The sequence below is a fragment of the Rhinoderma darwinii genome, chromosome 3 (assembly GCF_050947455.1).
Source record: "Rhinoderma darwinii isolate aRhiDar2 chromosome 3, aRhiDar2.hap1, whole genome shotgun sequence".
Taxonomy (NCBI): domain Eukaryota; kingdom Metazoa; phylum Chordata; class Amphibia; order Anura; family Rhinodermatidae; genus Rhinoderma; species Rhinoderma darwinii.
The window spans coordinates 149,128,741-149,152,457 of record NC_134689.1 but is presented as its reverse complement, the minus strand read 5'-3'; the positions used below and the strand labels follow the sequence as shown (position 1 = coordinate 149,152,457).

Below are 23,717 nucleotides of genomic sequence, written 5' to 3'. Positions count from 1 at the left end.
TCACAGAAAAGATTCAGAAGTGTCAGGATTCTGAGTACACATGACGTCCAGGCTGGATGGTCATGTGTATTCATTATCAGGACACTGTAGTAATGTTAGGGCTTGTGTATGTAGCTGCACATAGTGATATAAGGGTATGTTCACACGAGGGCGTCCGTAACGGCTGAAATTACGGGGATGTTTCAGCCTGAAAACATCCCCGTAATTTCAGCCGTAACGGCATGTGCAGGCGCTTGAACGCAGCGTCCATTACGGACGTAATTGGCGCTGCTATTCATTGGAGTCAATGAATAACGGCTCCAATTACGGCCAAAGAAGTGACAGGTCACTTCTTTGACGCGGGCGTCTATTTACGCGCCGTCATTTGACAGCGGCGCGTAAATTACGCCTCGTGTGAACAGACAAACGTCTGCCCATTGCTTTCAATGGGCAGATGTTTGTCAGCGCTATTGAGGCGCTATTTTCGGACGTAATTCGGGGCAAAAACGCCCGAATTACGTCCGTAAATAGGCCGTGTGAACATACCCTTACTATATCGCTAGTGCAGTGTAAATGCATGGAGAGGAGTGCATGATGCCGATTGGTCAGCGTCATGCACTCCTCTGTACAACTCCCACTTGGTCGAAAGTAAAAGTACGCCCACTTGGGCATTAAGAAAGCTCATTAGCATAAACTAAAATCGCTCCTAACGTTGTGAAAAAAGATCGTTTTTTTAAATAAAAAGCATTACTGTCACCTACATTACAGCGCCGATCTCCGTATGTAGGAGACAGGGCACTTATAATGTGGTGACAGAGCCTCTTTAAATTCATCGCACCTCGCGCCTCACATTAATAAGTGATAGAAAGCAGTGTCTATTTCATTTTTTTACAGCGTACACATCATAAATGATGCAAAAAAAATTTTGTGCGCGCCATTACTGAATGTGTATTTTATTTATTGAGACTTATTTTAATGTTTATTGTAAAAAAGGTGAATGTGTATTTTTTTTTAAATTTAACATTACTTTGTTTTTACTTTGTTCAGAAACTTTAATGTACTGACATATATCAGATATGTGCCAGTACATTAGCCTGTGTATGGATAGCACACAGGCTGTTGTTAGGACATACCTCAGTATGCCCTAACAACAAGAGATCTGGTAAGACAGCCCTGGGGTCCGTCAATAGACCCTGGGCTTTCTGCCCATATATGGTATGGCCCTCGATCGCGTCACAGGAATTCCCTGTGACGCGATCCAGGGGCATCCCCCTTCTCATTTTCTCCTGAATGCTGCAGTCCGCTTTGATGGCAGCATTCAGGGGAATAGCGGCGGAGATGAGAGGTTTCTCTGATCTCCGCCGTTATAGAGCGGGGCTGCGGCTGTGTAATACAACCATTGCCCCGCTCCTGACAGGAAGTGCGTGCGCGGTCAGCATGAGGAGGTGCGGCCAGCGCTGCACTAATGAGCGGCAGTTCAGGCACTGGAGACAGAACATGGGGGTGTTTTTTAGTTCGCCCGCCATGTTCTGTCTTCAGTGCCGCAGATCATTAGTGCAGCGCCGGCCGCATCGCATCATCCTGACCCCGCGCACTTATCATGACTCAGGAGCGGGTCTGTGGCTGAATTACACAGCCGCACCCGCGCTCCCATACATTCATGTATTACTATACTGAGCTGTGCGGCTGCGCAGCTCAGTATCGAAATACAGGAAATAGCGGTATCGAACCGTTTAGGGATGCACAGTATCGAAACAGTTTCAATGCACCGTGCATCCCTAGTGGAAACCGCCGAGAAGTGACCACTTTTTGGAAACTACACCCCTCAAGGCATTTATTATTTGCCTGGACATATGACAGGGCTCAAAAGTGAAAGCACCATACGCATTTGTGTTCTATTTTGGTAATTTTCACAGCACTGGCCCACAATTGCAGGACAACGAGGTCAAATAGTGAAACAAACCCCCAGAAGTGACGACATTTTGGATACTACACCCCTCAACGCATTTTTTAAGGCATGTCGAGAGCATTTTGACACCCCAAGTGTTTTTTTTAATTAGATATTAATGCACAGTGGATGGTGCAAAGTGCAAATTACATTTTTTTCCCACAGATATGTAATTTTGGTGCCCAATATGTGGTGCCCAGCTTGTGCCACTAAAGACAAATACCTCAAACTGTTAAGCGGGTTCTCCTGTGTATGGCGATGCCATGTATGTGAACGTAAACTGATGTTGGGGCACATTGTAGGGTTTCATTAGGGAGGGAGCACTATTTGGCTTTTGGAACGCAGATTTTGCTTAGTAGTTGTTCTGTTTGGGGATTTGTTGGCATTTCAGTTTATGATGTGTATTAAAGCCATCAGTTATTCACTGACATATGTAATCTGTGCGGCGTACATCAGGGTATAATAAGAGGGTATAATAATGGGGTAAAGAATAATAATTCATAGATATATGGCCGGTGTCGCAGTGATAAATGGTACCCAATCTTATCCGCTTTTAGAACACACTCTGCACGTTTTGTGTTGCTATATTCTGAGAGCCAGAACTTTTTATTTTTTTCTCCAACTGAGCTGTCTGACGGCTTAGGTCTTGCGGGACAATCTGTAGTATTCATTGGTACCATTTTGGGGTACATGCAATGTTTTGATCACTTTTTATTCATTGTTTTTTGCACAGCAAGGTGACCAAAAAACAGAAATTCTGATATTGTTTTTTATTTTACGGCGTTCACCAAGCACTATAAATGACATATTGACTATATTCCGCGGGTCAATAAGATTACGGCGATACCATATGTATATCGTTTTTTTATGTTTTACAGCGTTACGACAATAAAATCACTTTTATATTTTTTAAATCGTTTATTTTTTGGGTTGCCATAAATTCTAAGAGCCGTAACTTTTTTTATTTTTGAGTCGACAAGGCTTTGAAAGGGCTTGTTTTTTTGCGGGACGAGCTGTAGTTTTTATTGGTACCATTTTGGGCTACATGAGACTTTTTGATCACTTGTTTATAAAAATTTTAGAGTCGAAGTGACCAAAAAACATTGATTCTGGCATTGTTTTTTATTTTTTTTTACGGAGTTCACAGTGCCGGAAAAATAATGTTATAGTTGGGGTCATTACGGACGCGACAATACCAAATATGTGTACTTTTTTTAATGTTTTCAGATTTTTAATATAATACGTAGTGCAGTGTATTAACTGACAGCAAGCCTATTAGGTTCCGCATCTGGGCAGGGCCTAATAGGCTTCCATACTTGGCAGCCAGGAGGCCATTGTTAAGCCTCCGGTTGGTATAGCAACCATCAGCACCCCCTGCGTTTGCGACACAGGTATGCCGATGGCGTACAAACAGCTAAATGATGCAGTTGCAATTGATCGCAGCATTTAGGGGGTTAATCGGCGGGGATTGGACCTCAGTCCGGTCCCTGCTGTTACAGCAGAGTGTCAGCTGAGATATACAGTTAACACCCGCTGGTGATGGAGCAGGCTCTGCTTCTGAGCCTGCTCGATCACTGTCATCTACAATTACGTGACAATGCCCTTGACGGCAGCGAAGTAATATTATGTGACATGTCGCCAAGGGGTTAACCCCTTAATACGGAAGGTATTTGAAAGCTTAATGACTAAGCAAATTTTTCAGTTTTTACATCATCGCATTCAAAGAGATATAACTTTTTTATTTTTTCGTTAACATAGCTGTATAAGGACTTTTTTGTGGGACAAGTTGTATTTTTTAATAGCACCATTTTGGGGTACATATAATTTATTGATTAATTTTTTTAACTTTTTGTTGGGGTGGGGATGGAACAAAACCCCTGAAATTTTGCCATTCTTTTTTGCATCTTAAATTTACGCCATTTACCATGTGGTATAAATAACATAACTGTATTTAGTGGGTCGTTACGGTTGTGGCGATACCAAATTTATGTAGTTTTTTTAAAATGATGTTTTACTACTTTTAGGGGGGATTCAGACGAACGTGTTTATGGGGCAGTGCAGACAGTCCGTGAGTTGCGCAGCGTTAGTCCGCTGCGTAAAACTCGCGACATGTTCTATGTGTCAGCGTTTTTCGCGCATCACGCACCCATTGAAGTCAATGGGTGCGTGAAAATCACGCATGCCCCACGGAAGCACTTCCGTGGGAAAAGCGTTATTCGCGCAATAACAGTAAAAGAATGAATGTAAACAGAAAAGCACCACGTGCTTTTCTGTTTACAAACATCCAAACGGAGTGTCATAAAGATGGCGGCTGCGCAAAAAGCACGCAGCCGCGCATCCATATGAACAGGGCACACGGAGCTGTCAAGTGCCATTTGCGCACACAAAACGCCACGGTTTTTGCGTGCGCAAAAACGGCACGTTCGTCTGAATCAGCCCTTGCACAGTAAATTTTAAGTGCCATGACTCTTTTTTTTACTCTCATAGCTGTAAGAGGGTTTTTTTTTAGCGGGATTGACTTTTGTACTTTTTATTGGTACCATTTTCGAGTACATACGTCTTTTTGGTATGAACAGAAAATAGCAATTATGGCATTGTTTATTATTTTATTTTTTACGCCGTTCACCATGCAGGTTTAAGTTATGTAAGGGTATGTTCACACAAGGTCATTACGTCCGTAATTGACGGACGTATTTCGGCCGCAAGTACCGGACCGAACACAGTGCAGGGAGCCGGGGTCCTAGCATCATAGTGATGTACGACGCTAGGAGTCCCTGCCTCGCTGCCGGACAACTGTTTCGTACTGAAAACATGATTACAGTACTGGACAGTTGTCCTGCAGCGAGGCAGGGACTCCTAGCGTCGTACATAACTATAATGCTAGGAGCCGGTACTTGCGGCTGAAATACGCCCGTCAATTACGGACGTAATGACCTCGTGTGAACATACCCTAATCGTTTTATAGTTGGGGTCATTATGGATGCAGCGATACCAAATATGAATTAATCATTATTTTTTTTTACTTGATTTTTATTTATTATTAGCTTTATTTATATTTTTTGTTTTAGTCCCACTAGGGAACTTCACTAGGCATTCATTTATACGTTTTTATAATACACTGCAATAGATCTGTATTGCAGTGTATTATTTTTACACTGATGGATATCTGTTAGGCCGTGCCTCTGGCATGGCCTAGCAGGCATTCACTAAAGGCAGATCGAGGGCCTTTGTTAGGCCCCTGGCTGCCATAAAAACCATCGGCACACCCGCGATTGCATCCAAGGGTTAAATGGGTGGGATTGATGCCTGTTTCGATCGAGCCCGCTTGCGCAGGTCTGCTCCAAGCCCTCAGCTTTTACTCCTTCCAGTGGTGCTCCTTTATTCTGATGCAGCACCGTAAAAAGGCTACTTCATCAGAAAAACACCTATGGGCGGTCAAATAGGTTGAAATGGCAAGTCATGCCCAAAAACCCTCAAATGTAGCAGAGTTGAAACAATTTTGCAAAGCGCAGTGGGCTGAAATTCCTCCACAGCGATGTTAGGCTAAGTTCACACGGAGTATTTTGCCAAGTTTTTTGACGCGGAAACCGCGTCGCAAAACTCTGCAAAAACGGCCCTAAAATGCCTCCCATTGATTTCAATGGGAGGCATCGGCGTCTTTTTCCCGCGAGCAGTAAAACTGCCTCGCGGGAAAAAGAAGCGACATGCCCGATCTTCGGGCGTTTACGCCTCTGACCTCCCATTGACTTCAATGGGAGGCAGAGAAAGCATATTTCGCGGTGCTTTATGCCCGCGGCGCTCAATGGCCGCGGGTGAAAAACGGCGCGAAAATCGGCATGCAGGGAGAGGAAAATCTGCCTCAAACTTCCAAACGGAATTTTGAGGCAGATATTCCTCCTGCAAAATACTCCGTGTGAACATGGCCTAAAAGACTCATTGCAAGTTATCCCGAATGTTTGATTACAGTTGTTACTACCATGTTTGGCACAACCAGTTATTAGGTTTAGGGGGGCCATTACTTTTTCACATGGGGGATTTATAGGTTTTTAAGAAAACCTTTATCTTCAATAAATGTTATGATATTTTAACCCCTTAATGGCCGGCCTATTTTAAACCTTAATGACCAAGCTATTTTTTGCGTTTTTCCATCGTCGTATTCCAAGAGCTATAACTTTTTTATTTTTGTGTCGACATCGCTGTATAATGACTTATTTTTTGCGGGACAAGTTGTATTTTTTAATAGCACCATTTTGGGGTACATATAATTTATTGATTAACTTTTATTAACTTTTTTTGGGGGGTGATGGAAAAAAAAACCCATACATTTTGCTACTCTTTTTTTTTTTCTTTTTTGCGTCTTACATTTATGCCATTTACTGTGTGGTACTAATAACATAATAACTTTATTCAGTGGGTCATTACGATTGTGGGGATACCAAATTTATATGATTTTGTATGTTTTACTACTTTTACACAGTAAAAACACTTTTATTTCAAAATGATTTGTTTTTGTGTCGCCATGTTTTAAGAGCCATGATTGTTTTATTTTTACGCCGATGCAGCTGTATGATGGCTTGTTTTTTGCGGGAGTTTTTATTGGTACCATTTTGGAGTACATGCGACTTTTTGATCACTTATCACATTTTTTAAAGGCAGGATGAACAAAATACAGAAATTTTGGCATTGTTTTTTATTTTTATTTTTTATGGCGTTCACTATGCGGGTTAAATAACGTAATCGCTTTATAGGTGGGGTCGTTACGGATGCGGCGATACCAAATATGTGTAATGGTTTAATTTTTTTTTCATATTAAAATATTTTATAAGGGAAAAAGTGGGTTTTTAATTTTTTTTATTTGGGATTTTTATTTAGTTATTATTAACGTTATCAAACTTTTTGATAACTTTATTTTTAGTCCCACTAGGGGACTTCACTATGCGATCTTCTGATCGCTTTTATAATACACTGTAATACTGACAGGCACCTGCTAGGTTATGCCTCAGGCATGGCATAGCAGGCATCCACTACAAGCAGACCTGGGGGCCTTTGTTAGGCCCCGGCTGCCTTAAAGCCATTTGCACCCTGCGATTGCAATCGCAGGGTGCCGATCGGGTGAGAGAGGGAGCTCCCTCCCTTCAAACCACTGGTATGCAGCACTCGCTATTGAGCGCCGCATCTAAGGAGTTAAACGTGTGAGATCGATGTTGAAATCGATCCCACCTGTTAGTGCAGGTGTCCGGCTGTATTTAGACCGCCAGACACCCGCTGTAGCCAGCACAAGACACCCGTGCCGGGCTTATGTCAGAGCACCATGAAAAGGCGGCACACTGGCATAAGTACCCTTAACGTTTTGGCGGTCGTTAGGGGTTTAAAAGCTGCATTTTGTGTTTACTTGTGTTGTCTTTGTTATTTTTAAAATTAGTTGGATGATTGGAAACATTCAATCCGTTAGTGACCGCCCCATAGTGTTTTTACGTCGGTCACTAATGGCCTTTATTCCGATGTGATGGGATTTCCCCAACTATAAACTTATTACATCATTTAACCCGCACGGTCAACGTCGTAAAAAATAAAATAAAAAACATGCAAAAATTGCTGTTTTATTTGAATCCAGCCTTAAAAAAAATGTGATAAAAAGTGATCAAAAATTCACATCTACTCCAAAATGGTACCTATAAAAACTACAAGTCGTCCCGCAAAAAAAAAAAAGCTCTCCTACAATTGCATCGGCGAAAAAATAAAAACGTTACGGCTCTTCAAATATGGAGACACAAAAACAAATAATTTTGAAAAAAAAGAGTTTTCACTCTGTAAAAGTAAACCAGAATAAGAAACAAGTCACGACCAGGTGTTTGAAAAAATACAAATAATCTTTATTAAAGTCAATTAGACACATGGAGACAACATATAACACTTAGACATAATAAAATGCCATGGACCCTCGAACACAAACGGAATCCGAACGTAAAAGCAGAGTAGCCCCCCAGAAGTAAAAATGGTCTGACAAAACCTATATATAGCTGAAGTGCATACATACATATTGATAAGCAGGTACTAGGCATGGTACGCTTTGCACAGATGAACACACAAATAAGTATAGAGAATATATATAAGGTACAATCTAAGTAAAAACGACATGTAAAGTAGTATACCTACACCTGCGTATAAGAGGATAAATAGGAGATCAAGACCAGGAGGGGGACCTCTGCTTAACCCAACGCGCGTTTCGCTGGTGCTTCGCTGGTGCTTCGCGTTTCGCTGGTGCTTCCCCTGACGAAGCACCAGCGAAACGCGCGTTGGGTTAAGCAGAGGTCCCCCTCCTGGTCTTGATCTCCTATTTATCCTCTTATACGCAGGTGTAGGTATACTACTTTACATGTCGTTTTTACTTAGATTGTACCTTATATATATTCTCTATACTTATTTGTGTGTTCATCTGTGCAAAGCGTACCATGCCTAGTACCTGCTTATCAATATGTATGTATGCACTTTAGCTATATATAGGTTTTGTCAGACCATTTTTACTTCTGGGGGGCTACTCTGCTTTTACGTTCGGATTCCGTTTGTGTTCGAGGGTCCATGGCATTTTATTATGTCTAAGTGTTATATGTTGTCTCCATGTGTCTAATTGACTTTAATAAAGATTATTTGTATTTTTTCAAACACCTGGTCGTGACTTGTTTCTTATTCTGGTTTAGTTTTAATTAGTCACTAGGACCACTAGTATCATTCGGGGCATTAGTCGGTTTGTTACTCTGTAAAAGTAGTAAAACATACAAAAACTATCCAAATTTGGTATCGTTGCAATCGCAACAACCCACTGAATAAAGTTATTGTGTTATTTATACCACACGGTAAACGGCGTAAATTTAGGACGCAAAAAAGGGTGGCGAAATTGCTGTTTTTTTTTTCTATCCCCCCCCCCCCCCCCAAAAGTTAAAAGTGAATCAATAAATTCTATGTACACAAAAATGGTGCTATAAAAAATTACAACTTGGCCCGCAAAAAAACACGACCTTATACAGCTATGTCGACGCAAAAATAAAAAGGTTATAGCTCTTAGAATGAGACGATGGAAAAACGTAAAAAATGGCTTGGTCATTAAGGTTTAAAATAGGCTGGTCATTAAGGGGTTAAGGCCTTGTTCACATCTGCGTTGCAGGCTCCGTCAGGGGCCTCCTTCGCAGATCCGGCCGAGATTACCAGGGACATTAGCGCAGCATGCTGCGCTATTGTCTTCTGTAAAACCACAGACACCCCGATGAAAAGACAAAATAACCCATTTTTGTCGGCCGCCGGCGGTGTCCATTGTGCAGCGTAACTGTTGCTACCAGCAATCCGTTCTGCTCCTCTGACTGGGTAGAACAAGGGAATGTCGCAACGCAGATGTGAACATAGCCTAAATGTGACAAATTAGCGAAGGAAGAAGAAATTGGGTGAGGAGCAACTACTTTTCACAGCACTGTATAAGCTTCATAGTTGAAACCAGAATACCCTTTAATGGCCAATATCAGATATTTTTTTAATGTTATGTGTTATACAGTAAAATTTTGGTTAATTAAAATAATGAGACATTTCTTGTAAATTGTCAAGTATATTCATTACTTTCCTACCTAGTCCAATGTTTAGTCTTACCAAGTCTTATGTGTCTGTTACTGTAGGTTATTTACAGAACAATGTCACCACCTTATTCAGCTGTGGATCCCTATAGTGAAAAGGCTCAAGATCAGCTGAAGATTAGTAACCTACGTGTACAGCTGCTGAAGCAACAAAATTGTCCATGCCAGAATAAAAGTTTGGATATTAAGCCACGGTCCGTAGCACACTATGCTGTTTATGACTTCATTGTTAAAGGAAGCTGCTTTTGCAATGGGCATGCAGATCACTGTGTTCCATCAGAGGGTTTTCGACGAGTCTGGACAACCAGCAAACTCCAGGTGGTGAGTATAAAATTATTGTGCAATCGAATACAATTTAGGATATAATTGTTGATACTACAGGCTATTACACAGTAGTCTGATGTGTTAAATATGCTAATCTGAAACAATTTTTTATATTGCTGAATTTTAACTGCTTATTTTTCCAATTCAAAATTTTGTATTGGTTTTAATACAAACAAGTACAAAAACATTTGGAGAAGGTGTGTTCCATAATAAAAAGAACATGACAAATAAGGGCACAGCCCAAACAGGAGGGTGAGCATCACAACCTATGAAAAACACATAGTACGACAGAAATCTGAGCAATCATAACGGGAAGGAGAATTCCTTAAAAGTTAAGGGAAAGAAGCATACAATAATTCAGCTTCCCATGCATCCTAAAATGCAGTGGCAATAGTAGGTGAGCGCAATCACAGGAAGCAAATGACTCCTCAAAATAGGCACAAGAAAGGAAGGTAGAGATAGAATGGGAAACAAACAAGGGAAAGGGTGAGACCAGGAGAGTTTTCGATGAACCTGAACTCCAGTTCCGGATAATCATGGGTAAATAAGAAAAAGCAGCTATGCACCTGATAAAAACCTGGGTGGAGCAAGCAAACCCTCACGCACCCGTATACAGTCCCCTCTCAGATGAAGTCTCATGGGTAAGGATGGGTACGGAGTCTCAAGCCACTACAGTACGGTAGGATGTGAGAAGAAAGAAACAGAAGCCATTGAGACCAAGTGTTCATATATCGTGTAGAGGCAGCCGGGGATTGAGGCAGGAGGTTTTCCATATGCTCTATTAAGGCAACCTGTCATGCCCATGGCCGCAGGCCGTCAGGCTCACTCACCTCCTGACGCCCGCAGCCATGGATCTGTGAGCGCTGGCCCCAGTCTCCTCCTCAGGAGACACCAGGGCACTCACCTCTGCTCACCTCAGCCAGGTCCTGTAGGATGCGTGCACACGCTCGTGCCCGCTCTTAAGGGGGAGCGTGCGCACCGGACCTTCATGTTTAATTAGCCCATAGCACCCTGGACTATAAGAAGGCCTCAGCCCCTTGCTCCCACGCCTGAGCGTTGTTGTCGTACCCAAAGTTTGTCTATACAAATGGTCTCCTAGTGGTGCCCAGTTACCAGTGTTCCCTGCTCCTGTATCCCGTGCTATCCTGGTCAAATGCCGTGCTGAGCTGAAGTCGTGCTGTGCTGTATGCCACACCTGTCCTGCTACACCACGCCTGACGTCTACCTGCTGCCTAGTCCGAGCCTGCCTTGCTACTGTCCGAGCTGCCACAGGTACCCTATGCGAACTATAGACTGTAACCTGCGCCCTGTTGGCCAGCTGCCATACTGCCAAGGCGGAATTGCCCAGTGGGTCCACGAACCCAACGTGACACAACCTCCTGAAACCATTCCTCCAACAGTGGAGGAACTGCTGTTTTTCACTTGCGGGGATAACCGATTTGGCAGCCTGAAGGAGGTGCCTAATTAGGGAGCCTTTGTAAATGGGTAGTGGCATAGGGAACATAAATAAAAGGGCCGTCTCCCCAGTAACTTCCAATATAATTTCAAGAACCGCCTCCCAAAAACTCCACAAGGAGGGGCAGCTCCAGCAAATATGAGACATCGATACCCTCAACGCCCCGCAGCACCAACACTTGTCAGGTACAGAGGGGTACCATTTATGCAGGGCAGTAGGGACCCAATACCACCTAGAGATAATTTTGTAGCTAGTTTCCTGTGCTCGTATGGCTATCGACACTTTCTGGGAAAGGAAGAGACATTGTCTCCATCGTGCATCAGTGAATGCCATGCTCAATTCTGTCTCACAAGCCTTGCAGAAGGATGGGAGATGAGGGGATCGCTGGGAGAGGAGTAATTTATAGAGTGTGTAGATGGCATGTGCAAGCGGTCGGTGAAGGTGAGCCTGGCGCTTAGTAACACTATAGAAATTTTTTAACTGGGAATATTCAAATATGTGACGTGGTGAAGGCGTTTCAGCTGGGCAAATAGTGGCTAATGGGAGCAGAGAGGAATCGGATAGGACCTGAGTGAAGTACATGGGGTTAGTGGAAGACCTACCCAGGAAGGAGGGACGCGCCTCCCAAGCAGGAAATGCTGGGTTGACAGTGGTCCCAGTGGGTCAATGAATGAGCCCCCCCATCCCAGAGGAACGCAATGCCAGGAGGGTATGGAAAACAACAAAGGGGCAGGTTTCGGTCTGTTTCCAGGTAGGGTCCATGGCAGAGTATAAAGAGTACGGGTACAGAGCTGTTGGGCTAAACGAACCCAGAGTTTAGAGTCATGGTTATAAAAGAAGTCGGGGACATGAGCATGAGTTGACGCCAGATAATAAAGACGACTATCCGTTAGACCAACCCTACCCGCTTCCCTGAAGCGAGTAAGAATTGTACTGCTTATTTTTCTTATTGTCTCCTTTCATTATCCTGTTTATTTATTTGCAATTGTATAGTGGGTGCTCAAAGTTGCGAATTCCACCGAAAGGTTCTTTTACATGGCTCGATATGGGCTGTGAAAATAAGCGCCAATTAACGATTGGCTCTCATTTTCTCCTTTCACAAGGAGCAATTCTTGCTTATGTATGGGGACGAGTGATCGTTACTACGTGTCACGTTGGGTACGTGGACCCACTGGGCCGTACCGCCTTGACGGTATGGCAGCTGGCCAACAGGACACAAGTCACAGTCTATAGTTCGTATAGTGTAAATGTGGTAGCGCGGACAGTAGTAAGACAGGCTCGGCTGGGACTAGGCAGCAGGCAGGCGCCAGGCGTGGTATACAGCACATCACGACTTCAGCTCAACACGGCACTTGACCAGGATAGCACGGGTTACAGGTAGCAGGAACGGGAAACACTGGGAACCGGGAAACACTTAGGAGACCATTTGCATAGACTGACTAGGATAACGACAACAAGGCTCAGGCATTGCAAGGAGGGGCACAGCCCTTCTTATATTCAGGGCTCTCTGGGAGCAATCAGCTTAATCTCCCACCTGTGTGCCCTGGCTATTTGTCTGGACTGAGCTCGCGAGCGCACCCTGGTGGTCACTGTGGAACAGGACGGCCAGATGTACAGACATCTCTGGAGAGAAGGGCGTCGACCGGATGGAAGGAGTTCGTGGTCAGCGGATACGGACATTACAGTATCCCCCCTCTTTCGCCCCCTCCTGTTGGGACCAGAACGAGACAGAAACTTCTTAATGAGGGAAGGAGCATTAAGATTCTCTTCTGTCTCCCAGGACCTCTCCTCCGGACCATACCCCCTCCAATCCACTAAATAAAAGGTTCTTCCTCTTATTTTTTTTAGTGTGCAAGATCTCCTTAACCTCCAAAGTATCTGATAAACTGGGAGCCACTTCAGGAGTGGAAGTCTTGGAGTAGCGGTTCGAGATCACAGGCTTCAACAGGGAGACATGGAAGCTGTTGGGGATCTTGAGGGTAGGAGGCAGCCGAAGCTTATAGGAGACGGGGTTGATTTGTTGCAAAATCTCGAAGGCTCCAAGGAACCTGGGAGCAATCTTGTATGGTGGCACCCTCAGCCGGACATTCCTAGAGAACAGCCAGACCCTTAGTACCTGAAAGAAACTGGGGAGGCTCTCGTCTTGTGTCTGCCTTTCTTTTCATGCAGTCGACCGCCAGCAGAATAGAAGATTGGGTCTGCTACCAGATTTTTAGTAAGTCCCTGAACGCAGAGTCAGCTGCAGGCACCTGGGAGGTAGTGGAAACAGGGAGAGGTAATCGAGAGTGTTGGCAATAGACATTGAAGAATGGACTCTTAGTGGTGGACTCACTAGTGTGGTTGATGTAGGAGAACTCAGCCCAAGGAAGCAGCTGCACCCAGTCATCATGTTGCCTGGAGATAAAGTGTCGTAGATAGTTCTCCATAATCTGATTTATTCTCTCGACTTGACCATTGGACTGGGGATGGTAGGCAGAGGAAAAGTCCAACTTCACACCGAGGAGTACGCAGAGGGCTCTCCAGAACTTTGAGGTGAACTGAACCACCCGATCTGACAAAATATGCAGAGGCAAGCAGTGCAGATGGAAGATGTGTTGGGCGATTGGCCCGTCGGGAAGCGGACAGTAGGCCGGTCAGTGGATCAAAGTGAGCCATCTTGGAGAATCGGTCCACCACCACCCAGACCGTACTGCAACCAGCAGAGAGAGGCAGGTCCATGACAAGTCCATAGCAATATGTTGCCAGGGGGCATCGGGCACAGGCAGCGGCTGGAGCAGGCCCGCCGGTTTGGAGTGGGCAACTTTATTTGCTGCACACACCGTGCAAGAGGAGACATAGTCAGTGATGTCTTTGGGCAGCGTGGGCCACCAGAACTGACGAGCGATCAAGTCTCGGGTCTTACGGACACCCGCTTGCCCTGCCAGTTTGGAACTGTGTCCCCAGCAGAGGATTCTTCTTCTGTCTGTCAGACGCAGAAAAGCCCTCCCCAGGGGAATGTCTCTAACTTGCAGAGGGTTGACAGGGATGATGCAGGATGGATTAATGATATTCTGTGGAGACTCCATAGCATCCTCTGTCTCGAACGACCTGGACAAGGCATCGGCCTTCACATTCTTGTCAGCCGGACAGTAGTGGAGCTCAAACTGGAACCGGGCAAAGAACAGCGACCACCTAGCCTGTCGGGGATTCAGTCGTTGGGCCGTCTGGAGATAGGTGAGGTTCTTGTGGTCCGTGAATATCAAGATGGGATGAACTGCACCCTCTAATAGATGTCTCCACTCCTCCAGAGCCAACTTGATGGCCAGTAACTCCCGATACCATTGACTTGCCCTTGGAACCTCTCTGGAACACGAGTGCACTAGCACCTGCACCGATAGAGGAGGTGTCCACCTCCAACGAGAACTGTCGAGAAACATCTGGATGATGGAGGCTGAAATGAAGGCACTCTTCAGGCTATTAAATGCGGCTTACGCTTTCTGGAGTCCACACCTTGGCGTTCATGCATTTCTTGGTGAGGTTAGAGATAGGAGATGTCAGTGAGGAAAAGTTTGGAATGAACTATCTGTAGAAATTAGTGAATCTCAGGAAGCGCTGTATGGAGCTCAAGCCTTGAGGGCGTGGCCATTCCAGAACGGCCTTTACCTTTTCAGGATCCATCTTGAGACCTTGATTCGAGATGATGTAGCCCATGAAGTGTAGAAAATCTTTCTCAAACACGCACTTCTCCAACTTGGCGTACAGACGATTCTCCCTTAACCGTAGCAAAACTTGACGGACATATATCCGATGAGTCATTGGATCTGGAGAAAAATTCAAGATGTCATCAAGATAGGCCACAACACATACATAGAGGAGGTCACGGGAGATATCATTAACGAACTCTTGGAAGACCGCGGGAGCATTACACGGACCAAAGGGCAATACTAGATATTCATAGTGTCCGTCACGGGTGTTAAATGCCGTCTTCCATTCGTCACACCGACGAATCCGGATTAGGTTGTAAGCCCCATGCAGGACTAGCTTTGAAAAAATCTTGGCTCCACGTATGCGATCAAACAGTTCAGAAATCAAAGGCAACGGATACCTATTTTTGACCGTAATCTGGTTGAGACCCTGGTAGTCGATGCAAGGACGCAGAGAACCAACTTTTTCTTGATGAAGAAGAACCTGGCTCCTGTCGGGGAGGAAGACTTCCGTATGAAGCCCCTCTCCAAGTTCTCTTTAACATAGGCGGACATGGACAAAGTCTCTGGCAAGGAGAGAGGATATACCCTACCACGGCGAAGGGATGCACCAGGAACTAGGTCGATAGGACAGTCATACGCCCGGTGTGGGGGCAGCGACTATGCCTCTTTCTTGCTGAAGACATCCGAAAATGTCGAATAATGACCAGGCAATCCTGCCAACGACTGAGGCAGAGGAGGCTGAGCCAAACAAATCTGTACCAGGCAACGGTTGAGACACTCTGGACCCCACTGGAGAACCTCTCCAGAATTCCAGTCCAGGACTTGGGCATGTAGTTGGAGCCAAGGCAGACCCAGTAGCACAGGATTGACAGCTTTAGCCAGGACAAAGAATGAGAGGAGGTCGGAATAGAGGGCTCCTAGTTGGGGCCTCAGTGGCTTGGTCACAGCTACAATTGGGTCTGGCAAAGGTAGTCCATTCACAGATACAACCATCAACGGCCTCTCCAGTGTGGTTGTGGGCAATTGGAGAAGATCCACCAGGTCTCTACAAATGAAATTAGCAGCAGATCCAGAGTCCAGATACGCAGAGACCCGATGCGTTTTCTCGCCGGACACTATGGTCACGGGAATGGACAATTTAGACCAAAGTCCTGCTTTACCCGGGTTGTCTCTCCCACCAACTCTAGGCTCTGTGCTTTTGGGGACATAGATGCACAAGATGGCCTCCGAGTCCGCAATATAGACAGAGTCCCGAGGTGTGTCTGAGTTGTCTCTCCTGGGTAGACCGCTTAAACACAGACTCCTTAGGAGGATCAGCATCTGAGGACAGCAGGGGTTACTGCAAATAAGGAGCCAGACTGGGAAGGACTCCCTCCCGTCGAACCTCTTGGAGGCGTTCTCGGATCCGTATATGAATCCGGGAGGCCAGAAGGATGAGGTCATCCAGGGTAGACGGTAGATCTCGGGCGGCAATCTCGTCCATAATCCTAGGAGACAGTCCCTGCCAGAATGTAGGGCCTCATTGTTCCACAACAGTTCTCCCACCAGGGTGCGGACGTGGATGGCGTACTCTCCCACGGAGGTGTCTCCCTGACGTAGGTTCAGCGTAGGTTCAGCAACTAGATTCGTCCAGGCTCCTCAAACACTGTGCAAAATGTCCGTAGGAAGTCACGGGTCTCAGGTCCTTGTCTCTCCCAGATAGGGTTCGCCCATGCAAGGGCCCTGCCAGTGAGGAGAGAGATGATGAAAGCAACCCTTGCGCCATCATACGAGAATGCCCTTGCATACAGGCTAAAGTGGATCTGGCACTGGTTCAAAAATCCACGGCAGGTCCTCGTGTCTCCATCATAGCAGTCAGGAAGCGGCAAAGAAAATCGGGGATCCGCACTGCCAGGAGGTGTGTTTGGAGTATCAGTACTAGCAGGAGATGTAGTAGGAGGAAAGGCAGCTTGCACCTCCAGCCGACGTGAAATAATATTCAACGCCTGGAGGAGTTGGTCCTGTCGAGACCGGAGGTCTAACATATCCGCCCGCATTTCCTGTGACATCGTCATGGTCTTGGATTGAGCAGCGGGGTCCATGGCCTGAGCCTACTGTCACGTTGGGTATGTGGACCCACTGGGCCGTACCGCCTTGACGGTATGGCAGCTGGCCAACAGGACACAGGTCACAGTCTACAGTTCGTATAGTGTACCTGTGGTAGCTCAGACAGTAGCAAGACAGGCTCGGCTGGGACTAGGTAGAAGGCAGGCGCCAGGCGTGGAACACAGCACAGCACGACTTCAGCTCAACACGACACTTGACCAGGATATCGCGGGAAACCCTGGGAACTGGGAAACACTTAGGAGACAATTTGCATAGACGGACTAGAATAACCACAACAAGGCTCAGGCATTGCAGGGAGGGGCACAGCCCTTCTTATAGTCCAGCGTGCTCTGGGAGCAATCAGCTCAATCTCCCACCTGTGTGCGACCTGGCTCCTTGTCTGGACTGAGCTCGCGAGCGCACCCTGGTGGTCACTGTGGAACAGGACGGCCGCATGTGCAGACATCTCTGGAGAGAAGGGCGTTGACCGGATGGAAGGAGTTCATGGTCAGCGACCACGGACGTTACAACTCATGAGCACTGCAAACGTTTTCTGTGGAGTGACGAATCACGCTTCTCTATCTGGCAGTCTGATGGACGATTCTCGGTTTGGTAACTGTCAGGAAAACATTACCTAACTGACTATGTTGTGCCAGCTGTATGGTGGAGAAAGGATAATGCTATGGGGTTGTTTTTCAGGGGTTGGCCTTGGCCCCTTAGTTCCAGTGAAGGGAAATGTTAGTGCTTCAGCATAACAAGACATTTTGGACAATTGTATGCTTCCAACTTTGTGGGAACAGTTTGGAGGAGGGCCTATTCTGTTTCAGCATGGCTGTTCTCCAGTGCACAAAGGCATGGTTGGTTGGGTGAGTTTGGCGTGGCAGAACTTGACTGGCCTGCACAGATCCTTGACCTCAACCCTATGAAACACCTTTGGTATGAACTAGAACAGATATTTGCAAGCCAGGCCCTCTCGTCCAACATCGGTATCTGACCTGGGGGATCAACTACATGTCAGTGCCTATAGATTTGGAATACTATGTCATAAAAGCTTAGGTAGGCATAATAAGTAGGTGTCCCAATATTTTTGTCGTTCATATAGTGTGTGTATAATATATATTCTATAAAATATATAGATTTCCAAACTAAGAACTACACAGGACTCCAATTCAGTGAAAAAAGGTTTATTCACCCATACATCAGTGCAACGCTTGAGAAAGGCCCATGTGGGCTGAAACGTTTCACTTACATATGGGTGAATAAACCTTTTTTCACTGAATTGGAGTCCTGTGTAGTGCTGCTTATTCGTTTGGAAATATTTATTGGGGACTGGAGTCTGAGGTCCTAAGGTTTCTGCACACACAACCACCCTTATTTTGCATTTATATGTGCTGCTCTTCCCTTTTTTTACTATATAATATATATATATAACACAAACAAACAGTGGCGGATTAAGTAGACCATGGGTCCTGGGCTGTTACCCAAACTTGGGCCCCCCTTCCTCACCGCCGCCCTGCCGCGCCGTAACTATTTTTAACACTACCTTTTTGGGCAAGCATTAACAGTGTTACGATTTCCCTTGTCACAGCGCAGTGTCCCTACATACTGACAGTATCACACTGTGCAGGGACACAACTTCCTGACAAGGGGAATTGTCTATCAGTCCTGGACTGCAGAAAGACTTTTTGTGAAATACAAGGATTTCCTATAATAAACATGTCAGGAAAGGTGACAGATTCTCTATAAATCTAGTGACTCACAGGTGACGACGTCTCAGATTCTAGTAGTTTTTTTCCTCTATTCTTCTCCATCCGGTCCAGCGCTCATGACGACTTCTCCAGGCCATGACTCATTTCTGCAGAATTTGCCACTCAGACGTCTCCTCACTTTTCCAACATTTCCACACCTATAAACGAAAATAAAGTTATCATGGTGCCACATACTGTACCCCTAAAGATAATAGCACCAAACACTGCGCGCCTGAATATAATAATACCACACACTGTAAAACACCACATACACACAGCCCCCTGTACATAGTGCCACACACAGCCCCTGTAGATATTACACACCCCCATAGATATCGCCATACACAGCCCCTTCTATATATCACACCCCCCCCCCGTAGAGAACGCTACACACAGCCCCCTATAGATAGTGCCATACAGCCCCCCTGTAGAGAGTGCCACACAGCCCTCCCCCTCTTGTAGATAGCACCAAAAAGCCCCCCCTCTAAAGAGCGCCACACACATACCACTGTGGATAGCACTACACAGCCCCCCCTTGTATATAGTGCCACACAGCCCTCCCCCTTTGTATATAGTGCCACACAGCGCTCCCCCTTGTATATAGTGCCACACAGCGCTCGCCCTTGTATATAGTGCCACACAGCGCTCCCCCTTGTATATAGTGCCACACAGCGCTCCCCCTTATATATAGTGCCTCACAGCGCTCCCCCTTGTATATAGTGCCACAAGGTTATGTACACATTTAAAAACTTTATATTATAATTTATATATATATATATATATATATATATATATATATATATATATATATATATATATATATATAATGTATGTGTGTGTATCAATGTGATTGATTGATTTTATTAAAAAATATTTTCACTTTTTGAGATACAGCTGCCTTGTATCCTGTATCCGTCAGGTCAGCAGGACTGACAGGATCAGTGACACGCAGGATCCACCTCAAATCTATCACATCTAAGATTATAATTTAGCGCGGGGCCCGTTTCACTGATCCTGTCAGTCCTGCTGACCTGACGGATACAGGATACAAAGCAGCTGTATGTCAAAAAGTGAAAATATTTTTTAATAAAACGTAATTACAAAGTTGCACCAAACACACATTTTTATTAAAAAAAAATAAAAACGACGTGATTTTTGCGACGTTTTTTCCGTAGACAATGCAGGTTTCGTTTTTTATCGTTTTTCTGCACACCTTTTTTGCTATTTTAGAATTTTTATTCATAAAGTTTGAAAATAATAGTAAAAAAATAAGCTTTTTTAAGTTTCAGCTATTTTTTTTGGTAATAACATAGTTTTACCCTAAAATGGACCTTTTATTTGTAATCGTCATTGTTTACCGTAAATTTTAATATATTACATGTCTATGTTAGGGTAATTGGGTCAGTGCTAGCGTTACAAAAATGATTGGCAGGGGGAACGGTTTTTTTGGGGTGGGTATTTTATGTGTATTTATTATTTAATTTTTTTTTGCACTTTACTTTACTATTTTTTTATTACTATGGTCTGTTCCTCAAAGGTCACCTTTGGGGAACTTTATATATTTTTTTTCTTTCTTTTACACCATGTTTTTCCACTGTAACTGGGGCTGCACAGCAGCCCCAGTTACAGGGGAAATCAGCCCTCTCATAGTGACGATTGTCACTAATAGAGCTGTGCTGGGTCTAGTAAGACCTAGCAACAGCCTGCCACTAACGGCACCCGGCGATCATGTGACCAGTCACATGATCAACGGGAGGAATAGAGACAGCGCCGCTGCTGCTGTCTCTATTCCATTACACAGCGTTCATTGAGCGCTGTGTAAAAGAGATCAGAGAAGACCGAAGCAGCGAAAGCTGCTTCTGTCTACTCCTCAGGGTCCCTGGCAGTCACTGACAGCCGGAGACCCGACATTCAGCTGCCCGATCGCGCGGGCAGCAAGTTAAAACCCGAGCCGTAGAAAGTCCATGGCTCTGGTTTTAAGGACCCGTCCCTGACCGCTGGCGGTAAAAATACAGCCAGTGGTCGAGAACCAGTTGGGCAGGAGGATAAGCCAACTAACCTCAGCGCCGGTGACCGCCCGCCTGGCTCTTCTCTTCCAGCTTTGGAGTAACAGAACAGCCGTTCGTCGCTGTTCTGTTACTCAATGGCGGCGCCCGCACTGTCAGGGAGGCGTGTCCTACCCCTATCCCGGCCAATTCCTTGCTCCTCCCCATCTTCGGCAGTTCGCAGCGCTAGCGCGCTGAATAGGTTTATAAGACGATGTGCGGTTCGGGCTGCAATGGGCCCCTTGGGAGCCTCGGGACCCGGGTGGCCGCTGAACCGCCCATATGATAATCCGCCACTGCAAACACACACACACGCACCGATCAGCCGTTGAAGTCACTTACATGTAAAGTGAATAACATTGATTGTCGTTACAATGGCACCTGTCAAGGGGTGGGCTTTATTAGACAGCAAGTGAGCAGTCGGTTATTGAAGTTGATTTGTTGGCAGCATAAAATATGGGCAAGCGTAAAAATCTTCGCAGCTTTTAAAGGGGCTCAATTGTGTTGGCTAGACGACTTGCTCAGAGCATCTTCAAAACAGCAGGTCTTGTGGGGTGTTCCCAGTATATAGTAGTTAGTACCTCCCAAAAGTGGTCTAAGGAAGGTAAACCGGGGACAGGGTGATGGATGCCCAAGGCTCATTAAAGCGTGTGTAGAGTTAAGGCTAGTGATCTGGTCCAATCCCACAGAAGAGCTACTGTAGCACTTATTGCTGAAAAAGGTAATGCTGGTTATACAAAAAAAGGTGTAATAACAGTGCATCAGTGCTTGCTGCGTATGGGGCTGCGTAGCTGCAGACAAGTCAGAGTGCACATGCTGACTACAGTGCGCTGCTTTAAAGTAATTGTAATAGGCACAAGAGCAACAGAACTGGACCATGGGCAGTGATAGAAGGTGGCCTGATCTGATAAATCATGCTTTCCTTTACATTATGTGGAAGGCCAGGTGTGTGTGCGTCAGTTACCTACAAAAGGAATGGCACAAAAGCGAATGGGACAGTGCTGCTGCACGGCCGCTACAAATATAACTGCGCATACAAATTCAGACAGAAAGAATGAGCGCCGCAGCCCCTTCAAACAGCTGTTCGGGGGGGGGGGGTGATGACTGTCGAACCACCACCGATTTAATACTGATAGCCAATCCTAAGGATAGGCCATCAATTTTAAGAACCCGGATAACCCCTTTAAAGGGATGTGCTGCTAACGTCTTGGTACCAAATACCACAGAACACGTGCCTTGATGGGTCAGCACTGTTCTGGCGACTCAACATTAAGCAGTTGGGTTTATTGTTATTGCTGATCGGTGTGTCTACCTACACATACAGTAAAATGCCTTTAAGACGACCACTCCAAATCACAGAGAAAAGGGTTTTAAGGCTGTGTTCACATCAGTGTTGCCTTTCCGGTGAGGGGTTCCATTGGAGGTCTCCATCAGCTTAACCCCTCAACGGAAAGGCAAACGTAAAACTTAGCTTCTGTTTGCATCACCATTGATCACAATGACGGAAACGTTGCTAAAGGTTTCAGTTTGTCACCGTTGTGACAAGGTTCTGTTGTTTTGATGGAATCAATAGCGCAGTCGACAGAACCCCTCAACGTAAAGGTAACGCTGATGTGAACAGGCCCTTAGGGTTATTGTCCTCTTAAAAAAGGTTACCATGCATAGCTTATAGAGGGATTAAAAAACAAACTTTCTCACTAAAATCTAGTCTAGACAGGTGGTCTTCTTCAGGTAGGGCACCAGACTAAAATAATTACCTGGAAGCCTTTGGCTCCTAAATTAAAAGCCTAATAAAGTCACCATATTAAAAAAAATATCTGGTGCTCTGCTCCTCTGAAGCTGCTGTTTCACTCTGATTGGTCTTTCCGCTTTTTTTCCTCAGATGGACCTTTCGGACAGTCCGAGAGAAGCAGCAGCTTCAGAGGAAAACATAAGTAGTGGTTGCTAATAGTGAAGTTTTTCTGCCATTTTACTGGTGAAATAATATCTTGCTGTACTGCTATATTACTGTTAATAACCTGCTGTGATGCTGCTATTTGGCTGATGTGCTGAGCATAATTGGATTGGCTGCAGGTGGTTAAACAGCAGTTAGCTTTTCTGTACCTTCCCCGTAGAGCCTTCAGCATTTGCATCCGAGGCAGGCGTCTGCTAGTTATTGCTTTAAAGTAACAGCAGAGGAATAGGGGTGCCCGGATAAGCCGTAATTACAGGAGTATGAATTAATATTAATTTCACTATTTGCATATATAGGTGCATTTGTGCACAATTTGGTCACCATCAGAAGTCCTGAAAGACAGTCTTTTGGTGTGGTTACACTGTATTATGATTCATATGTAGTCAAGGTTACCAGAGAAGATTTCTAGTCTTCATGAAGACTTAAGGCTATGTTCACACGGAGTATTTTGGGGGAGGAATATCTGCCTCAAAATTCCGTTTGGAACTTTGAGGCAGATATTCCTCTCCCTGCACGCCGATTTTCGCGGCAATTATCGCGCCGTTTTTCGCCCGCGGCCATTGAGCGCCGCGGGCATAAAACAGCGAGATATACGCTTTCTCCTGCCTCCCATTGAAGTCAATGGGAGGTCGGAGGCGGAAGCGCCCGAAGATAGGGCATGTCGCTTCTTTTTCCCGCGAGGCAGTTTTACTGCTCGCGGGAAAAAGACGCCGACGCCTCCCATTGAAATCAATGGGAGGCGTTCTCGGGCTGTTTCTGCCGAGTTTTGCGACGCGGTTTCCGCGTCAAAAAACTCGGCAAAATACCCGTGTGAACATGATTTGTCCTGTAATTAAGAAAAAATGTTGAAAAGAAAAGAAACACTGGAATACA

At 45.3% G+C, this 23,717-nt stretch overlaps 1 protein-coding gene across 2 annotated transcripts in view; it reads left to right on the top strand.

The window, feature by feature from the left end:
- NTN4 (netrin 4) overlaps positions 1–23,717 on the top strand; it is a 341,311-nt gene that overhangs the window by 152,378 nt on the left and 165,216 nt on the right. For both annotated transcript variants that reach the window (XM_075856856.1, XM_075856857.1), the window contains exon 3: positions 9,589–9,867. In XM_075856856.1, coding sequence (XP_075712971.1) covers positions 9,589–9,867 — 279 coding nt within the window. The remainder of the gene's footprint in view (positions 1–9,588; positions 9,868–23,717) is intronic.